We start from the raw sequence: 21,432 nt of genomic DNA, 5'->3' as shown, positions 1-21,432 counted from the left end.
GCCATAAAGCAGGGCAGGACTGCTGCTTACAATGGGGGGATCAGATAGGATCTGTGCCACTGTGACAGAATGCTCTGTTATACAGATAGCTAGAATCTCAGCCATAAAGCAGGGCAGGACTGCTGCCTTTTATTATATAAATGCCAGTATGGACAGGGCACACTTGCCAGTTAGATGACTTGTGGCCTCTCAGAGGTTGCTGTAGAAGGGGCCACACATGATGGATTCTGATTGGTTACACTCTTGGTTTCATAATAAATAAATAGCTCCGCCCCTGCAGTAAATCAATGAGTTATACAGTGCAGTCCATACAGGTGACTAAACAGAGACATGGGGAAGCCGAGCTGGAGACGGGGCCCAATAACTCTGTGTATCTGAGCAGACAATGGAGCAGAACCTATGGTACCAGGGTGGTACTGGGGAAGCAAAGGCCCATTGAGCCATTGGTAGGTAATGTCTCTAACCCACAGAAGCTTTGGCAGGAAAGGGTTAATGCCGATCACCTGGTTCCCTGGCAGCCCCTCCCTGTACAAACAAACAAATAGGAATTGTTGCTCTTTAGATGAAAGGGATCGGAAAATGTGATGTATAAAGGGATTGCGGCTAAAGGACACGTTGCTTTATGTTTCCGGCCGTGCCGCAGCCTTTCCTCTTTCTATTATTGTCTAACTAAAGTCACACACTGTGCCCCGAGTCTGGTAACCCATAGCAACCAATCAGATCTCTGCTTTCAAGCAGGTGACCAGTAAATGCTGCTTATTGGCTGCTACCCCTATGAGCTCATAGAGAAACACCCTGCTGGGTCATATAGTAGCCTTACATTAGGAGCCCAGTAACCCAGCTTGGGCACAGGGGCAGCTCCAGAACCTATTGGTGCCCACTCACTGGCACCTTACAGTCTTTATATAACCCCATCTCTTGGCTCTGGCTGCAGGATCTGTAAAGTTGCCTTTAGGGGGTTCAGCTTGGGCAACTATTCACAGACTGGGGGCAGGTACTGGGTGCTGCTGCCATGAGGGGGGGGGGGTTAAGAAACTTGCAACCACTAATTACTGGGGGTGGCAAAAAGTCAGTTACAAAACGAAATTCTGATTTTCTAATCGGAATTTAGGCTTTGCCAGTGCAGGGAGCACAATTGCACTCTCTATAGGCACCTGATAGGCCGTCTCAGGGCGGCACAGACCCCACAAACTGCCCTTTGTAGCTAAAGTGTGGACAGTGGGTATATTATTAGATGGGCAATACAGGGCAAAATGCAGAGACAAGAAAGCTGTTGGCAGACAGTAGAGCAATATGGTGAAAACAAAACAACATGACAGTTGGGCACGATGGGGACAGTAGGGCAAGATGGAGACAGTAGGGCAAGATGGAGACAGTAGGGCAAGATGGAGACAGTAGGGCAAGATGGGGACAGTAGGGCAAGATGGGGACAGTGGGGAAAGATGGAGACAGTGGGGCAAGATGGGCACAGTAGGTCCCCAATGGAGACAGTAGGACAAGATGGGCACAGTAGGGCAAGATGGAGACAGTAGGGCAAGATGGAGAGAATAGGGCAAGATGGAGACAGTAGGACAAGATGGAGACAGTAGGACATGATGGGCAAGTAGGGCAAGATGGAGAGAGTAGGACAAGAGGGAGACAGTAGGACAAGATGGAGACAGTAGGACAAGATGGAGACAGTAGGACAAGATGGGGACAGTAGGACAAGATGGAGACAGTAGGACAAGATGGAGACAGTAGGACAAGATGGAGACAGTAGGGCAAGATGGGCACAGTAGGGCAAGATGGGCACAGTAGGGCAAGATGGAGACAGTAGGACAAGATGGAGACAGTAGGACAAGATGGAGACAGTAGGACAAGATGGAGACAGTAGGACAAGATGCAGACAGTAGGACAAGATGGGGACAGTAGGGCAAGATGGGCACAGTATGGCAAGATGGAGACAGTAGGACAAGAGGGAGACAGTAGGACAAGAGGGAGACAGTAGGGCAAGATGGGCACAGTAGGACGAAATGGAGAAAGTAGGGCAAGATGGAGACAGTAGGGCAAGATGGAGACAGTAGGGCAAGATGGAGACAGTAGGGCAAGATGGAGACAGTAGGGCAAGATGGAGACAGTAGGACAAGATGGAGACAGTAGGACAAGATGGAGACAGTAGGACAAAATGGGCACAGTAGGGCAAGATGGAGACAGTAGGACAAAATGGGCACAGTAGGGCAAGATGGAGACAGTAGGACAAAATGGGCACAGTAGGGCAAGATAGACAAGAGGAAAAAGGAAAAAGTAGGGGAGGAGGAAAAGCAAAGAGCAAGAAGAACAACAGAAGAAGACCACACTAGGAGGAATGGTTGCCCAACCTGCAGCCCATTGGTACAACTTTCCGCCCCAACCATCTACCTAAAGGGTAATCTTTATTTCCCAATGGTTCATTTCAGGTGAAACCCCCCCCAACTCCATACAAAGTGAGATTTCCCCTTTCCTCCAAGGACCCCTCACGCTGATGAATGGGGCTTATTCAGCTCGGCCGCTGCTACACGAAAGGAACCGTCTGTAACTCTAAACTTCATCAGCCCAAAAGCGCCTTTCATTTCCCCGGCCACCAGACACATGCAATCAATCACTGTTGCCTGTTATGCTTGGGGGGCAATTAGCCCATGTTGGTACATAGCCCCCTTTCCTGCCAGCCCCCTGCCATGTGCAAACTCTCATTCTGCCATTTCATTGGCTCTGAGAAACATCAATGTTATCTTGTGGCTTCTGCACAGAGAAGGGGGAAAAGGAGGTCTTTCTACTTTACCTGCATGGAAAATCCAAGGGTAAGAATATTCCTATGGTTTGTACATAGCACAGCCGTATATTCCCTAGCTCTGTACATAGGGCGAGAGAGTGACGGACAAAGATATGCAGCGATGAGAAGCAACAAGGACGCTGTCTGTAAAAGCTTACAATCTAACACTGGTATCAATGGGAAAGGCAATTATGGGCAAACTGCATGACCTGCGCTCCCCAGGGAACCACTCCAATAAACTGACTGTTCCTACTTGACCCTCTGCCTCTGACTGTTCCTACTTGAACCCCTGCACCTATCTTACAAGTAGGGGTGCCACAAACTAGCGGGGCTCTTTATTCCTGAATGACCTTATCCTGATCCCCCCCAAACCCCACCCCTGGCCTAGCCAGACGTCAGGAAGCCCCGCCCCTTTGAATTTTTACAGGCGCTTTGCGGAAAAATCCACCAATGGCGAAATCCATGCCTGGCAAAAAATTCCGCTCATCACTAGAGCCCAGAGCCTGGCAATGTTTGGTGTTGGATATAATTAATAAAAGTAACAATAATTCCAGCATATTATAAAGCACAAAATCAATTGCCCCTAGAGTCTACCTTTATAGATTTCTCTTTAACCCCTGCCACACTGGATGTTTACTGGCAGCAGGGTCAGAATCCTCAGGCACACCAAGGGTTAAATCAACAGCTACAAAAAAAGTGATGCTTATTCTATGGATCGCAAGCGATTGCGTTTCCTTGGCACTTGGCTCCACCTAGTGGTAATCAGTAGCATTACATGCAGAGTTCTGAAAGGCCAGGTGAGCCCATTTGCTATGGAACCTGGGGGGAGACTGGGTGGGACTATTAGTGATGAGCGAATCTGTTCCGTTTCGCTTCGCCGGAAAAATCGTGAATCTTTCAAAAGATCCGCGAAACAGCGAAAATGGTGTGCGGCAAAAAAAATTGTCGCCCGCGGCTATTATTTTGTCACGCAGCTATTATTTTGTCTCCCGCGGCTATTATTTTGTCATGCGGCAATTCTTTTGACGCCCGCAACTGTTCTTTTTTGATGTGCGGCGAATTTTTCAGCGGCAAATTTTTTCATCCGTTTTGCGAAACAATCCGCCAATGGCGAAACGCGGAAATTCGCAGAGAATCCATGCCTGGCGAAACACTTCGCCCATCACTAGGGACTATCAGTGTGAGGGGGGCTGGGGGGCAGTTTGAATACCCGGCCCTAGGGAGATGGTACAGGCAGAATGAAAAGGTTCATAGAGAAAGAGAGCTGCTGGGATACAGGACATAGAGCTACATAATGGCTGCTGTACTGCCTGCTCTCTACACCAGCAACTCCAGCTTCATTCTCTCTACTGTAACTATCTGCATGTTTCATGGTAACTGCGTCCCTACAGGACAAAATGGCCGCTGATGGGAAATGACTAGTGATGGGCGAATCTGTCCCGTTTTGCTTCGCCAAAAAAGTTTGTCACCGCCAACCCCTTCCCCCCGCACCTTATACCTGTGTAACCCCTATTTGGCTGTATAACAGTGCAACACCAGCTAGAATAGGTTAGCGCATGGGGTACGTGCGACTCTCTTACACAGGATGGGCCTTCGTTATATGGAAGTGTGGTGTAGTGAAACTACAACTCACTGTAGCTGTGTGCAGAGTAAAATAGAGAATAATGGATGCCAGAAGGTTCTTTGCTGATAAACAAAGAGCAACTGGGTTTATTGTCAGAGACAAATCAAGGTGCAGGGTTATTGTATATACTCACACAGCCGATGTAACATGCAGTATTATACTCTGAGGACAACAAGAGAGGATGCCAGCGGTTTATCCCACCTCTTTGGGAGACTGGGCAGGGTAAAGGCACCTGGTCAGCTCGGCACCACTATGGAGGGCAGCCTGGATAGATACCTCATCCTCAGGTTGATAACCTTTAGCTTTAAGAGTCCTACAGCCGAGGATCAGGGTTTAGGTACTGCCTGTCTCCTATGTCTTAACCGTGGCCCTATGCTGAGGCAACAGTGCCTGTATGGAAGGTACTTCCAACTACTTTCCTTGGTGGAGCCAAAGCTGCTCTTGCTTCCTTCCCTCTCTATCTCACTTTCCTTGAAAGTACTCGACAGGGTATAACTATATAACTGTTCCCTGTCCCCTAACGTATATAGAGTGTAGATGGATACTCTAGGGTAGTATTTTGCTTTACTGGGGCCTTTTCTGATCCCAGGCTCAGTGGACCTTCCACCTGAGACACAGAGGCAGCCAAAGAGGAAGCTCCACCCCTTTGCTAAACACTATATTGGAGTGCAAAGGGTGGAGTCAACCTGTAAACCAATAAGGCATAAGTGCAAAGGATAAACTAGATACATGGGTCTTTGCCCAGTAACAGCACAAACTAGGAAGTAGTAGGGCTTAAAGCCATAGGGGCATATTAACCCTATGGGTCCCTATATTTACTTTTGCCACAATCAGGGGAGGGGATTGGGTCAGGGTTAGCAGGGCTCACTGGGTTTCTTCCCGGTGTCCTGCCCAGTCTGACCCCGAGTCACTTCTCAGTAGCCCTGAATGAATAAGGGCAGCCCCCCCATGTGTGGCACATGTAACGAGGATTCTCATTTTTAACAAGACGACTGTAAACGTACTTGGGATGTTCCCGAGCATTTCTGCATTTAGCATTTTCTATTTTTGGTGGTTTCTGAGACACTAGCAGTTTTACACTGAGATCACCAGTCTTGCAGATGTAGAGCAGCAGCAGTTTCCTTCGGTTTCCGTTAGGGATGCCCCAAACCCAGTTTTTTGGGTTCAGCTGAACCCCCAAACCCACCCTGATAGATTCGGCCGAATACCGAACTCAATCCTAATTAGCATATGTAATTAGTATCCGGAAGGGTGATTTTATCCCCCTAACATTTAACCCTTCAGAATGCTAATTAGGATTTGGTTCGGCCAGGACCGTGGATTCGGCCGAAACCAAACCTTGCCCCAAAAGGCCAAATCCTGACCCAAATCCTGGATTTGGGGCAACCCCTCCTGATTATACCTGGCCGAATGGTCCGTTACCCCCCTAGGGTCACCGCTGGCACCCGGGGGGACACAGCCGCCAAGCATAAGCCAGGTAATAGCAGCCTAAAACTGAAACCACTAGAAAAAGAAAACTGTATTTTACTGGGAAAAGTGCTCAGAACTTAACATTGATCTATTTGGGTTTATATTCCCCTAGAAGTGTTTGAAGTCATTTCAGCATCCCTCTCGGGTTCAGATGGGAGGTTTTAATCAAGATAATAACGCCCCCCCCCCCCAATGCTGGGAGAAGCCTTCCCCTGTTCTCCACTTACCAAAACGGTCAAAATGCCACGTTTCCCATTGCTCTTACTTATAATCCAGGTTTCCTTTCTGTGGAGTCTGTCGCCATCTAGTGGAACCACTGCAATATGAATATTTCCCTTGTAGCAACAGGAAGTGGCAGCTGAGCTGATCAGACGGACGTGCTATAATGCTTCAGGAGTCAAAACCAGCAGTGCAGAGACTAAAAACAGCAAGCCAGACACTTTCAGTAGCAATATATTATATATATATATATATATATACAATTGTTAATAATAATAATAATATAGAAAGGATCCTTGGTGCCGCCGGCACAGTAAGCAGAGAGATAACGCCGCGTTACAAACCAATGACCGTTTATTGAGAATGAGCAATTTGTTAGAACACAAGTCACTTCCTACTTTACATCTCGACAAATCAAGTTGCTACAACAGTCGCAGGGTATAAAAAAAAAAAAGGCGCAGTGTTCCCCGTGGGCTCTGCGCCATTTTATTAACGGGAGTAACATCAGGATAAAAAGCATGACATACATAATAACGGCTCTGGGCAGGGCTAAAACCATGGGGGCGGGGCTACTGTCTGTACAGGGTCATACGCCGGCGCCTCTTCCATTGGCTGCTTAACGCGACTATCTGCATTCGCTAAAACAAGAGGGAGGCGTCTCGGGATCAGAGACTGTTACACACAGGACTTCCCTGAATGGAAAACAGCTTTAAAAGAATTTAAGACAAAATTGGCAACAACTTAAAAAAAAAAAAATTATATACAATTGGCGGCGATACAGAATTCATTCAGCAATTTACAAGAAAGGGGCGGAGTTTAGCAATGGACATGGGAAAAAGACCCAAATGGGCATTAAGACTGACTTTCACTTATGTTACCGGGAAATTAACTTTTTTTTTAATGACACAAACAGGGATATTCTAAGACAATTTGCAATTGGTCTTCATTTTTTATATTTAGTGGGGTTTTTCCCCCAGCAGCTCTGCAAAATAGCAATTTGCCTCACAAACCCTAATATAGTTTATATAAACAAAGCTGCTGTGAAGCCCTGGCGGCGGCCATTCAAGGGAGAAAAGGCACAGGTAACAGATAAATCACCATTGTATTCTACAGAGCTAATACATTACCTGCTATGTAACCTGTGCCTTTTCTCCAGCTTGAATGGCTGCCCCCGGGGCTACACAGCGGGGTATTTATATAAACTGCAGTTCTGTAGCAAACACACAACTGTTACCAGTGCAGGGAAACAGTACATTAGATTTCATTTACTTAAAAAAAAAAACAGAAAAACTTTTTTTGGTGTAACTGTTCCTTTAAGCGGTTAATCTGTTGCTAGGTCCCCCTTAAGCAAGCAACCAGGCACTGGGTGTGAATGACAGACTGGAAGAGGAAGGAACATTACAGGGCATTATGCCCCCAGAGAGCTGAAAAGAGGCAAATAATTCAAAAAAGACCAATTGAAAAGTGGCTATGAATAGGCTAATCTATAATATACTAAAGTTTAACTTTCCCTTTAACAACCAGATCATAGGCCAAAGTCATAGTAATGCAGTATGGCACGTGGGGGCAACAGGCCTTATAAATAGGAGGGGGCAGAGGCTGTAGTCAGCTGACCAGCAATTATTTACCAACTTAACTAGAGGACAGGGTGCTAGACTGATGGGGGGGGGGGGGCAGGCTGGGCTTTTAAAAGGGGTACTTCACCTTTAAGTCAGATCTAGACAGGGATCAGAGTTTGCAATTGGTCTTCATTATTTGTAGCTTTTATGTTATTTGTTAACGTTTGAAATTTCAAAAGCCATCTGGTTGCTAGGGTACAATCAATCTTAGCAACCAGCCAGTTGTTTGAACGAGAGACTGGGAAATGAATAGTAGAGTGACTGCGACAACAGCAGTAGCCTCATTGGACTAACCGTGTTTTTGCTGCAGGCAACCAGACAGCATTTTAAATTGGAAAGTCAGAAACTATAAAAATGAAGACCAACTGAAAAGCTGCTATGGAAGGAACATTCTAAAAGACACTCAAGATTAATGCAAAGCTTAACTTCCCATTTAACAACCAGATCTCAGTCTAAATGTCATAGTAATGCAGGATGGCACTTGGGGAAACCCAATACAAATTATTTCAGCCAGCACGACAAGAAGAGGAAACCCAGCAACTGGTGATTATTAACCAGCGGTACCCGGACTTAACCAGCGGTACCCGGACTTAACCAGCGACACAATCAAAGCGCGTGGCTCTACAGGATTAGGGCGAACCCCCCATCTGTAACAGCAGACACTAAGTTTGCCCACTAGCAACCAATAAAATGTTTGCTTTTAAACAAGTGACCAGTAAATGCTACCTGCTGACTGGTTGCTATGGGTTACTGCACCTGGGCAAACTCAGTGGCCTTTAAACTAGCATGGGAGCTATGTTTTTGGTATATAGCATACTGGTTTGCATTGAGCCATTGCTAATGTTAGTGTATTTTACTTTGTCTTTAACTGCAGAGCCATATTAGTAGGAAGTAGCCTGGCAAGACAACAATGGCAATCCGTGCCATAGCGAAATCCTGATATTTAAGTCCATCATGAATGCTGCAGCCAATCTGCTTCCTTGTAAGCCACGTGGGCAACCAATAGAGTGCAGTCGGGGGCTCCGAGGACCTTTATAAGCAATGAGCCCTGTGCCATGGGTGCCGCCTTGGCTCTTCATTGGGAATCTCTAGCCATGATTTCCTGCTGAGCGAATCCCACGTACAGTGAATTGTTTATAAGCACAGACGTGTCACACTGTCACCGCTCGCATTGATCTGTACATGTTCCGGTCCATAACCCCCTCCTGAAGTCCATAGGCCTTGAAATACATATCGTAATGTAAAGGGTCAGGGTAAACGAGCTCAGTGTAAACAGGAGAATCGCTACGCGGCATAAAAACAGGAAATAATACATTTGTATTGACCCCAGCTTGTAGAGAGGAAGCAGATCAAGAAGATATGTATATTTATATATATATATTTATATATATTCATGGTTACAAAGGTCATGTGACAGTCCTCCCATCCTATGAATGTACTGGTTACATTAGCGATGGTGCCCGGCTGAGCTTTATCAGTCCAGAGGCTGCGGGTCGGCAATAGGCATTGTGTGCAGGACTTCATCCAACAGCTGCAGAGCGCGGTGCAAGTGGATTTCGATCCAGCAGGGCGTCTCCTTAATGCTTTGCCGCGGGTAGTCGGGTCCCCACCCTTTCACGAAGCTCATCCTCAAGATGCACAGCCGGCGCAAGTCATCCACGCCGATTCCTGCGGCCGCTGACAGACCTAGGGAGATGGGTGTAAAGCAGGTTTTACTTAGACTGACTGGAACGAATAGCATGAAAAGCAAAACCAGTGAAAGGGGCTGAATCACTCATAGGATACGATTAAGTGCGAAACGCAAGAGGCTATTTTTGAGCCAGACATCTTTTCCTGTCTGTGGGATATGAAAGTTCCTGCCATACATTCTTTGGCGCATAGATTCCCCTGCTCAAGCTGCAGGGATGGTTATATGTGCACCGGGATCAGACAAAGGGAGGAGTAAGAACTCCAAAGTAGAAACTACAGTACAGACAAAAGGCTCTATATCCCAAAGAACACTTTAAAAAAAATATCTGGATTGGTATGGCCACCATCATTCCTTGTAGCACCAATACTTACTGATAGCCGGGGCTATTCCCCCCACGGACCCTGGTCCTGGGATGTTGCCTGCCACGGCGGCGGCTTGGGCGGCGGCTGCTGCCTGCGCGGTTGCGGCTTGTTGCTGCATTTGCCGGTGACACTGACGTAAATCAAACACCTGAAACAGAAAACTTGCCGTAAGTTATGTACAGGTTACTGTCGTAACCCTTTCAGCCAAATGGAATGGTTTGGGGGTTTATTTTCGGCCTTTTATGGCAGAGCTTAACAGTATGGTGTAGACTGTATAATATAATAATATGACAATAAAATACTGAAGTATCACTACTTGACTACTTGAGAAAGCTGAAAAGAGCCACAATAGGAGGAGTAATAATTCAGAAGCCTTATTCAGTAAATCAGTTAATAAAACTATTAAAGCTAGTGATTTAATATCCCCCCCCCCCATTACCTTAATGTATGCGCTGGGATAAATTTTGTGCACGGCGTCCCCGGGGGCCCTCCCAGCTTCCCTGTCCAAGTAGTAGCTCTGGACGAACACTGCGTGATCACTGAGGCAGCGAACCCAAACGTCCCCTTCTCCTTTACACTCCAGCTGCACGCCTTTCCCTATGTGTAACCTGCAGACCATGCAAAGAACCAAAAAATAAGGGTTAGTTACAATGCACCAGTGTTAGCAAAGGCAGAGTAGCTTGGGGGCAACATCTCCAGCTGGTGGGGGCTATCAGAGCCTACCCCCAAACCTATATATTCTGGCAAAGAGGGTATGGTTTCCTCCAACAAGAAGACTCTATTGGCCCACACCTCTGGTGGCAGGAACAATTTTCTCGCACACCTCCCTGGGGGAGACATGACAATGGGAATAGCTTGTACCACTAGGAGGCAGGACACTAGAGTAATAGAACTGCCCCCTTTGCTATACTCTCAGGAAGTTAAGACTAATCTTCATCTACAATGATATTCCTCCCAGCCTACAAAGGCTTCTGCCTCCATAAACCACTCCTAGAGTGCTGGCCATGTAGCGCTATCTGCACCCTCTCTCTTCTATGGAGGCATGACTAGATGTAAGATGTGCAGTCTTCCCTGCAGTCCCAGTGACAGCTTGTTTCCCCAGGGGCACCATATGCTGTAAGTGCTTGCCAGCAGGCATCCTGCCATTCCACTGATCTCCTTGCAGCCCATACTAGGCACCTCTGCCACTCTTGAGACAGCACCCTCTAGTGGCTCTGCATATGTCTGTGGCCATTCCCAGACTTGCTGTATCCCTCAATATATTGCCTGACCAAAAGGCAAAACCTAAACGACAGAAACCTGTCTCATCTGAGGATGAGTGATCACCTTCCTACTGCTGGCTCTCTAACCTCATATAAAATCAGGAGGGACAGCATCAGAACCACTCGCCAAACCCCCCCGCCAGTGTCCACTTCAGATGCGTCTCTTCAGCGTCCTCTCAATATCTCGGATAGCCCCCTCGGCCAAGACCTCCTGACCCAGGGACCCAACCACATCCAAGCAGAGTAGTCAATATATCTTGGGCTTTCACAAACCTCAGCAGAGCAATTGTGCAAAGCAGCCACTTGGTCCTTAATCCAACCCTTAGCCAAATTTTACAGTTTCTTCTGTAAAATGTTTTCAGCATCTGATGTACAAATTAGGGGAAAGGGTCCGCAGGCAATGGTGGCCTAAACATGGCCAGCCCACCTTTCTAGCTTAGGGGACAGCTTTGGTATGTCTGCATGTTCCTGTGTCCCCTAAAAAGATGTGAGAGAAAAGCAGATTTTGTGTACCTCACCATTAAATCCTTTTCCCTTTATTTTCTTGGGGGACACAGGAAGCAGAGCTTTCATATCATCATCTCATACTAATAATAATGTTTATCTGCACAGTATTATAGTTGTTTGAAACATGCTTCCCTCCTGTCTTTCCTATTAAAAACGGGCTTGAGTATGGCTGAGCAAGGAGATATAAAATAGCTACTCTATTGTCCTGCCCCCCGTGGCCAACGCCTCCTGCCTAAGCTATACCCACTGCTCCTATTCCCCCAAGAGAATGAAAAGTAAAGGATTTAATGGCAAGTATCAGAAAATCACCTGTTTTCATGATAACTGTAGTTCAATAAATAAATAAAATACTATCAATCACACTGTAAGCTCTTTCATGTCAATACATTGGGTTAAAAGTAAAATGGCATACCTTGCCCTCTCGATGGCCTCTGTTCTGTGAACATTGGAAAGCTGACCTAAGCAAAACCGATCACCCCCGGATGGGTCCACGTATCCATCAACAGTGACGATGGGACAGCTCGAGGGAACTTTAAAGGTCTCTCCCACTTGAACGTCCATTTCAAAGTAGGCAATGGAGCACCAGTATTCAGGAGCTGCCCAAATAAAAAGCATTATGGATACAGGAACCTTTTCCTGGCAATGAAATACCACCACCCCCCCTCCTCACAGCTAACTTAATAAACCCTGATTTTAGTGGCGGTAATGTCTTATTAACTTATTTTCCAGACCCAAAGAAACAATATGAGTGAAGAGTAAATATCACATAATAAGTGAACAAAACTTACCTGGGTGATTTGAAATTGGAGGCTGAAATGCAAGTTCATTATGGACAGGCCCTGTAAGGAAAATATTTCAACATGATGTTAGGAGTAAAACAGGATGGTGATGGTACAGGTATGTTCTAGATTGTAACAGGAACCCATATATAGACACCTATATAGACCTGGCAAGCACAGGACTTGGTATAATCTGTATTCCAGCACTAATCATGCCTGCAAATTGTCAAATCACTCGTTCAGCTACCCCACATTATGTCATGTTCAGCCATACAGATACTAATATATTTAACGCACTTTTATATTAGAACTGCTTGCTTTGACTGAAGGTCCCTGTCAGAAATGCAGAAAGCAAAAGAAGCATTAGAGAGTGGATGATTCTGGCTCATGTGCCAAAAGAACATAGGAAAAGAAACTTACAGTAATGTCCAGGATGGGGCATGGGTGGGTGATGCTGAAGATGTCCGTTCGGATGGTGAGACATATTAGGTGTGTAAGCTGCTGTTCTACTTCCAGTCCAGGTTGTAGTACTGTCTATAATGTCAGACAGAAGATGGTTACTACACCGGCCCTTTTGCCTATTGCCGCCCTATTTGCTATAGGTAAGCAATATGTCTCACAGATGGTGTGGCTCTCAGCATAATGCTGGTATGGGTGTACATGCATCAAATGGAAAACAAAAGATCTATTTCAATGTATTATGGTGTGACAGGGCTAAACCAAAACATCAGCCAGCGGAATCGGGTGTTTCGACATGAGAGAAATGTAATGGCAACCAAGTTTTACTTATAAAATGCAAAGAATACAGTATGACTGATGTGCGATTTCCCATAATTCACTATGCTTAAGCTCAATAACGGCAATCAGAGCACTTACTATGATGATATGTTGCTGGCTGACCGGTGAAGCCATTTTGTGTCCCTTGTGGAGGCACAGGAGCGATGGAAAGCAGCCCGTCGTTGTGAGTCGCTGCCAGTAAACTCGCCGGTTGGCCTAGGGAAAACACAGGTTTGCTGCTTATTCACTCAACTACAGTTCACACTATTTGTATATGGTTCCTCGCACTTTATGAGCACCATGGCACCATGGTTTGTATACATATGAATAAAAGGAAGATATGGCCATCAAAACAATACATTTAGTTAATGTTAAAATGGGACCATTTATTTGATGGCCTCCATGCATGGTTGAGGTAGAAAGTTCTTACTTGTTGAAGGGACAGGAATGCTGGAGAAACTGGTGGGATTGGGTGTGCTGGGTTCACTCGGTGCCAGCATGGATGGGTTGCTATAGGACTCAGTGGATGCCCTGCTGCTTGGTGGGTGCTGGATAGTCTGAATTGAATGTCCGTCGCCTGCAGAAATTGACTGCTGACCCTCGGCATAGTCATGGCCATACTCGTCCTTCACCAACAAGCTGGATGGGGCTAAAACCCAAGGAAAACACAAAATAAATATGGAAAACCGGTGCTAGAAACATTGTTAGTGCAGTTTGTCAACTAACGGGCTGACTGCACACATAGCAATGACAGGCAACACAAGTGATAACAGGCTACGGGCAGCTTCAGTCTGAAGGACTGGCCAGGAATCTGGGTGGCCAATCTGTGAAAGTCCCATGATGTCACTAACATCACTAACCTATGCTACCATCCCATGCTGCATCAGAGGAATCCCTAACCTATAACAAGTCCCCCCGATACACTGGCAGCAATAAGGAGGAAGGCAAAGTGGTGTTAGCACTGGCAATTTAATATTCTAATAAATGACATTTTTTACTTCAATTAAAAAACAAACGGGACTAACCCCAGCTATCCCAGAGTTAGTAAATTTTTTAGACCTTACTGAAAAGTTTGAATTTTTTTACGCTAGAAATAGAAACTCTCTGAGCAATCACCACAAAAAGTGGCTCCCTTGGAAACACTTTAATGAAGGGTAGAAAAAGAAACAATTCTATCATGTTCAGCGTGGTGTAACTATAACTTAACAATGTCTGATTTCCCTGCCCTTTTCCCTCAAAAAATTGTTAATGGAAAAAAACAAAAAAAAAAACAAACGGCAGAGAACTTTGGCAAATACAGCTCTATCATACTGTGCCTGTTTAATTGCTGAAAAGCTTTCTCCAGCTTGCATATGCTTAGATCATTCTGCTCTTTGGGACAGCCTATAAAAAGCATCCATACAGTGCATGGCTTTATAGGGGTGCATGCAGTATTCTTAACCTAATCCAAGCAAACCCTCTCCATAGTCACAGTATGTTACACAAACATATCTGCTTCTTTGTAATCTTAAAGAGAAGCCCTCCATCTTTCTTTTTTTATTTCCTACCTTCACCAACAGTGGTCACTAATGGTGATTCCTACCACTATCAGTTTCCACAAAGATTATTTAAGAGAAAATGTATATAAAAAAATTAAATAAAACCAGAACCATTACCTACCAGAACTCTGAAGCGTCAGTCCTGAAAGATCTACAAAACAAACACAACAGTTAGTTTCAGTATCCAATTCCCTAGGTGCATAGGAAGTAAAAACACTTATATGGGGGATCCATGTGGCCCAACTTCACTCCATCAAATCAGCATCAAATTTAAAGGGGTAATTTTTATGTAGAATTCTCTAATATGACAGAGCAACTATCACTTTACAGGTGTCACTTTACAGCAGTCTATGCAACTGTGTACAGCCTATCCTTGCCATCGGACTGGTCCGATTGCCATCTTGGAGTCAGGAAGGAATTTTTTCCCCTCTGTGGCAAATTAGAGAGGCTTCAGATGGGGTTTTTTGCCTTCCTCTGGATCAACTAACAATTAGGCAGGTTAGATACAGGCATTATAGTTAAACTTGATGGACGTGAGTCTTTTTTCAACTTACTATGTTACTATTAAGGAGTTGATCCCTACTAAAGGGTCAGAAATCACCAAGCATTAAATGGACAGATAATTATGGATATTAATAAGCACTGGGCACACTAGTAAGAAACACACAGTAAATGGGCACCAATGTAATACAAATACATACAAACTCCTAGAAGTGGCGCTCTTACCTATTCCAGGGGATACGACGCGCTCGTAGTGGTAGGGATTCACGCAGACACTGTCACATTTCAGGTCGAACGCATACTGGCAGTACTTTACGTGCTTCAGCTCATTCTTATGAAGGTCTGGCCACCTCCAAAGGCGGGCATAGATGACATGAGGGAAGCCTTTTCTACCGGCAACCTGCAAGCACGGGAACAACAAAAAACCATGAGATAAATATACTGTATCTGATATTAGACTTGTATCTGCAATACTGATCATAAAGGCTGGCAAATCCCATTGGACAAAAAAGAATCACATCATCTGTGGATAAGGACCACCGGCCAGGGCAATCTCCCTGGTGCTTCTGTCCTGCCAGGATAAGGCCAATATACATATACTTGCCTGTAGCCGGCCATCGAGTGTCCTCTGAATGGTGACACATTTACTGGGGTGCGCGCCATTGGTCGTTATTGCTGTGATCAGCGAATCCAGTTCATCCTTCTTCTCCTTCAGCTTTTTGACCAGGCTCTCGATGGCACGCTTGGCAAAGGTCTCGCTCTCCCCTCCTTGCCGATGGCACATCAGGCTGTGCACGATGCTCAAGCAAGCGTCGTTGCTTGTGGGGGTGTTTGTGATGGACATGGTGTCGGCGGGATCCAGCTTTCTGCACGCGGAGAGACGCTGTGGGCACAGACGCTACAATCCCAATCTTTGGTTTAACCCTGTAAAACACAGACACAGTTGCGTTACTTATGCAGTTCCCCGTCATTGCTTAGAAAACTCCAAAAGCTGCTAATTTTATTGTGCTATTGATGGGGGAGCCTAGCACTGCAAGAAGTAAACATGGTACGGAGTCTCCTATAGGCAACTGGCTCTGTAGAGAAGATTAGCCACTAATGCGGCATTAGCGCTTCCTGAGAATGACAGATTAGAATTATCTGCCCACGGTTTCATTCTTATTCGCTTTGCCCTTTAATTCCACTGCTTTTTGACGGGATTTAACTTCATTGTTGTCTATATTAAACCGTAGAAAGTGAATTCACGTAGGAACAACATGGTATGTACGGCTTTATGCTGCCGTAATGATCCCTGTATACAGCAGCAAAACCCAGCCATGCATGGCAGTTAAACAAAGCTAAATTAAAGGGAAACTATACCCCCAGAATGAATACGTAACCAACAGACAGTTTATATCACATTAAGTGACCTATTAAAGAATCTCCCCAAACTGGAATATATATATCAGTAAATATTGCCCTTTTGCATCCTTTCCCTTGAGCCGCCATTTAGTGATGGGCTGTGTGCTCCCTCAGAGATCAGCTGACAGGAAGTGATGTGGGAAATCGTGTGGGAGCAAAAAGCAGAACTCTGTCCATTCATTGGCTGATGGGGCCTAGCATGTATGTGTGCCTTGGCTTTGTTTGTGTGCACTGTGAATCCTATGATCCCAGGGGGCGGCCGTTAATTCTTAAAATGGCAGTTTTCTATTTAGTATTTACTAATACAATATATTTATATGAAAATGGTTTATTTAGATGAAGCAGGGTTTTACATATGAGCTGTTTATGCAATATATTTTTATAGAGACCTACATTGTTTGGGGGTATAGTTTTCCTTTAAATAACCTCCAAGTTGGCATGCCCTGGTCGGTAGGGCACCCTAAATACATTCCCTATAATACCCCAGGGTTCCAGGGGGCTATATGCCCATAAGCATGCCCCTGGCAGATAAACAATCTCACAGAGATGTGCGTGGATTCTTCACCTTCTCGCACTCCCATCTGTAAACAAACCGAACACACATGGAAAATTCTGCCGCCTGGTCTATGCCAAAAATAACAGAAGAGGAAACTGTTTTGAGTCAGCAAAGCGTTCGTGCAAAGGGAGAGCGCATCTGGATCAGAAGAGTCTCTTTGCCAGGGGGTGGGTGCCATATACTCAGACTGCCATGGGTCCCTTCTGGCACCACCAGATACGGATCAATATAAAAACTCCATTGTCACTAATGAAGAACTCAGTGTCAGTAAAGGAGAGAAATATAAACCTTTTGCGGAATCTGATACCTTAATGGATTCTGGAGCGCAGAGCCCTAAGGGAGCCTGATGTGACCATCACAGCCACATGTCACTTCCGATAGCCGTCCCCAGGCCTGTGCTGTCAAAACACCATTACTTTACACACAAAAAAGGCAAAGGAAGGGATCCATCAATCCATGGCACGGATGGTTATCACGGGCAACTAAAATCCTTAATAAACTAATTTTTTTTAAATTACTATTAGGGTGTACAGCTGCTGTACAATTTATTTCAGACAGCAGCCCTATGAAAGACAAACTACTACCTATAATTCAACCAAATGTATGTGCCCAAGTTCCTTTGAAGCATTTGTCCTTCCGTTCTTTCATAACGTAACCAATAAAAGCAGCTACCTTACGGGGCAGATTTCAGCTGCTGATTTGGGTCCTTCAGACAAATACTGCAGCTTATCTACCTGAGTATGGGCACCCCCCACGGGCCTACCCCAACAGATCTTGATTTTCCCGTCGGATAGGGGCTCATTGATGCAGTCCTCGGTCCGACATCCCATATACCCCCCAAAGGATCAATTTAGCCCAATATCTCCTACCTTAGGTTGGCATATCGGGAGAAAATTGGGAAAAGATCTGCTCGTTTGGCGACCTCACCAACAAAGCAGATCTTAAGGTGGCCATACACGGGCCAATTCTAGCTGCCGATATCAGTCCCTTAGACTGACTTGACAGCTTATCGGCCCGTGTATGGGCACTACCGACTGGCCTGCCCAACCGATATCTGGCCTAAAATCAGGCAGGTTTAAAAATTTAGTTGGACCGGGGACTGCATCGGCTCGTTGATGCGGTCCCTGAACTGACTGCGCCTATACCCGTCATTCTAATTCGATCGTTTGGCCCCAGGGCCAAATGACCAAATTAGCCCGATATCACCCACCCGTAGGTGGGGATATTGGGAGAAGATCCGCTCGCTTGGCGACCTCACCAAGTGAGCAGATCTTACTGTGTATGGCCACCTTTAGTCCCTCCAGATCAAGTCAGCCCCATATTAGCCAATATATGGAGCCCTCCTGCTGGCCTGTCTGACTGATATCTGGATCCAGTTTGGCCACCACATTACAGAATCCTGTTGGGCCCCTATTATGGTTTGGTTGTTGGACTGGGAGCCAAAATGTTCAGACCATTACAGATTCTACGTGTATTCCCAGTAGGGCTGCACCGAATCCAGGATTCAGTTCGGGATTTGCTTTCGGCCGAATCCATGCTCCTGGACGAACCAAATTCAAAAAATCACGTGACTTTTTGTCACGTAAACACGGAAGTTGAAAATGTAACCCTTCCGTACCCTAATAAGCATTTGCTAATGAAGATGTAACCCTTCCGTAACCTAATTAGCAATCTGTTCGTTATTCAGCCAAATGGATTCGGTGCATCCCTAATTCCCAGCTTTACACTGATATGTGCTTGTCACTTAAATGCACAGATCTGTTCTGGTAGAAGGATACAGAACTGTGTAACCCCCCTAGGGCATAGAGTATGAATAATAGAGAAGAATTGCAGACACCAGGCGGAGATATCTTGCATACACCGGTACTAATATCAGTACAGCACGGAGGCTCAGAGCAATCTGCCAGCCCAGTATAGTGCTTGTGTATAATCCAATGATGGTAGATGGGATAGCGGCCCGCCGGCTGGCATGCTAAGAATGAGGCTGTATTTAATAATATGCCTTGATGGTGTCTCCTCAACGACTGTTAAAAGAAGCAGCTTGAGCCCCGGCGCTTAATCCGTGCATCAGATATAATGTTTCACAGAAGGGGGGGGAACTGGATCATGAATTTCAGCAAAGGAACATTGTGTACGGAATCAGAACCACCAATCACATCGCTTCATGCGCAGAGACATTAAGGTGCCTGCACGGCTTAACCCCCAGCTGCTCTGCTTTATGGTTGCACAATGCAGCCGCACCACCTGTGAGCCCAACATCCCCATCGATCTGCCAACTGACAATGGTTTGGTGTTCACCGACACAGTGACACTATATGTCTTTTTTTGCATTTGGCTCGATGTATATGGGCACAGAACCCCTCAGTGACTTCTAATATCCTTATCATTTACAGTAGGGGGTACATTATCCCTTATAATACATGAGTGATACTCAGAGTTCCCTGTATAACTCAGCCTGCAGCCTTGTGCCTTTATATGGGCACAGAGCCCCTCAGTGACTGCTCATATCCTTATCATTTACAGTAGGGGGTACATTATCCCTTATAATACATGAGTGATACTCAGAGTTCCCTGTATAACTCAGCCTGCAGCCTTGTGCCTTTATATGGGCACAGAACCCCTCAGTGACTGCTAATATCCTTATCATTTACAGTAGGGGGTACATTATCCCTTATAATACATGAGTGATACTCAGAGTTCCCTGTATAACTCAGCCTGCAGCCTTGTGCCTTTATATGGGCACAGAACCCCTCAGTGACTGCTAATATCCTTATCATTTACAGTAGGGGGTACATTATCCCTTATAATACATGAGTGATACTCAGAGTTCCCTGTATAACTCAGCCTGCAGCCTTGTGCCTTTATATGGGCACATAACCCCTCAGTGACTGCTAATATCCTTATCATTTACAGTAGGGGGTACATTATCCCTTATGATAATCTTTAATAACAATAATGTAGAAGAAGCCAGCAGATAGATCTGGAGGAAATCAACTTCTGCTACATTGTTGCAAGAGGCCTCATCCGCCAAATAAAACTACTCCTAGTTACAATCCAGTCTAACATTGGAACATATGACTAGTTGCTAGGCAGCAGCCCTATGCCATAAGAGCGTTGAAAGGAAGCAATGTTTCCTAGAGGCTTACTATTCTCTTTAAAGGGGAAGTAAACCTAAACCTGCCAGTCCCTTTCAGCCCACAGTGGCCTGGTTTATGGGCGGGGGGAGCTAGGCTCAGATATTCCTATAACCTCTCTCTGTGCCCCAGCTACCGAGTCCTACAGCAGTATTGTCCAGTAATCACTGGGGTAAGTGTTGGGGTTGTAGGTTCGATCCCAGTCAGGGCATTATATATATATATTTGTATATTCTCCCTGTGTCTCCTGTTCTACCCATTGGAAAGCATTAGGAGAGGCGGTTTGACCATCCCTACCTGCCACTGCCCATCCCTAGTAGCAATAAAATAACCCCATGGTTATTGGGAACCATTAGGGGTCAATAAACCCTCCTGTACATATCAGCCTCAGCCAGGGAGCTTACAATCAATCAAATCCCCAACCTCTAAGAGGTGAATTAGGAAACCACTATAAGGGTTTGGGCTTCTCTGTCTTTACTGAACTACAACTCCCATCATCCCCTGCAACAACAATAGCCGCACAGGATATGTGTAAGAGCTGACAAACCGTAACTCCCATAGGCCCCTATGGGAAAAGAGGAGCTTTAAAGGCGCCCGTAAGATAGGCAAGCGCCTCACCGCCTCCAGTGTTTGTGCCCCGGAGCCTCAGCCCGTCCCCTCCCTCTCCATGAGCGGCAAGGCAGCTAATCCCCGGGCGGCCTGGGAACTACACTCCCAGCCCAGGCCCGGAGCAACCCCTTCCTTCCCGCCTATTTCCTTACCGAATTCGAAGTGAAGAAAAGCTCCGTTTCTTCCGGCACCCCCCGCCCGCTCCACAGCGGCCCAGGCCGCGGACAACAAGAACCCCCAGATACGGGCCGCGCCTGCGTACCAGCAGCAACAGCAGCAGCGATCCAGCCTACATCCGGGCCACTGAGCAGGGGGTGGGCGGGGCCGGCATGGAGCGGGAAGGAGGAGGCGGGGAAGCGTGGAGAAAGGAAAAGGCTAGTTAGGGAAAGAGGCGTGGCTGTATTAGAACAGGGCGGAATTGCCAGTCTGTGGGCGGGGCCTTACTAGCGCAGTAGTGCTGCATTCTGGAAGAAGCCCTGCTTACTGGATTGCTTCTGCTAACGGGGCTGGTTACGCTCCCAGGCCTGCTGCTTGATTTTGGGAAAGCCTCTGCCTTTTATTTATATTATTAACCCTTTGCTTTAGTCTCACAGTGC

General features: G+C 46.0%; 1 protein-coding gene across 1 annotated transcript; it reads right to left on the bottom strand.

Annotated features, from left to right (window-relative positions):
* Positions 1-8,866: 8,866 nt before the first annotated feature.
* Positions 8,867-21,151, bottom strand: smad4.1 (SMAD family member 4, gene 1). Its single transcript, XM_002934439.5, has 12 exons — positions 20,989-21,151; positions 15,741-16,060; positions 15,362-15,536; positions 14,757-14,786; positions 13,528-13,746; positions 13,197-13,313; positions 12,741-12,854; positions 12,330-12,380; positions 11,954-12,137; positions 10,212-10,380; positions 9,782-9,920; positions 8,867-9,406 (listed from the first exon to the last, which is right to left on the bottom strand). Exons 2-12 carry the CDS (start codon positions 15,978-15,980, stop codon positions 9,195-9,197), a joined length of 1,650 nt encoding a protein of 549 aa, XP_002934485.1. The 5' UTR covers positions 15,981-16,060; positions 20,989-21,151; the 3' UTR covers positions 8,867-9,194.
* Between the last annotated feature and the right edge of the window lie 281 nt (positions 21,152-21,432).

This window comes from Xenopus tropicalis, chromosome 1 (assembly GCF_000004195.4).
Source record: "Xenopus tropicalis strain Nigerian chromosome 1, UCB_Xtro_10.0, whole genome shotgun sequence".
NCBI classification, from domain to species: Eukaryota; Metazoa; Chordata; class Amphibia; order Anura; family Pipidae; genus Xenopus; species Xenopus tropicalis.
This window is presented reverse-complemented; position numbering and strand designations above follow the sequence as displayed.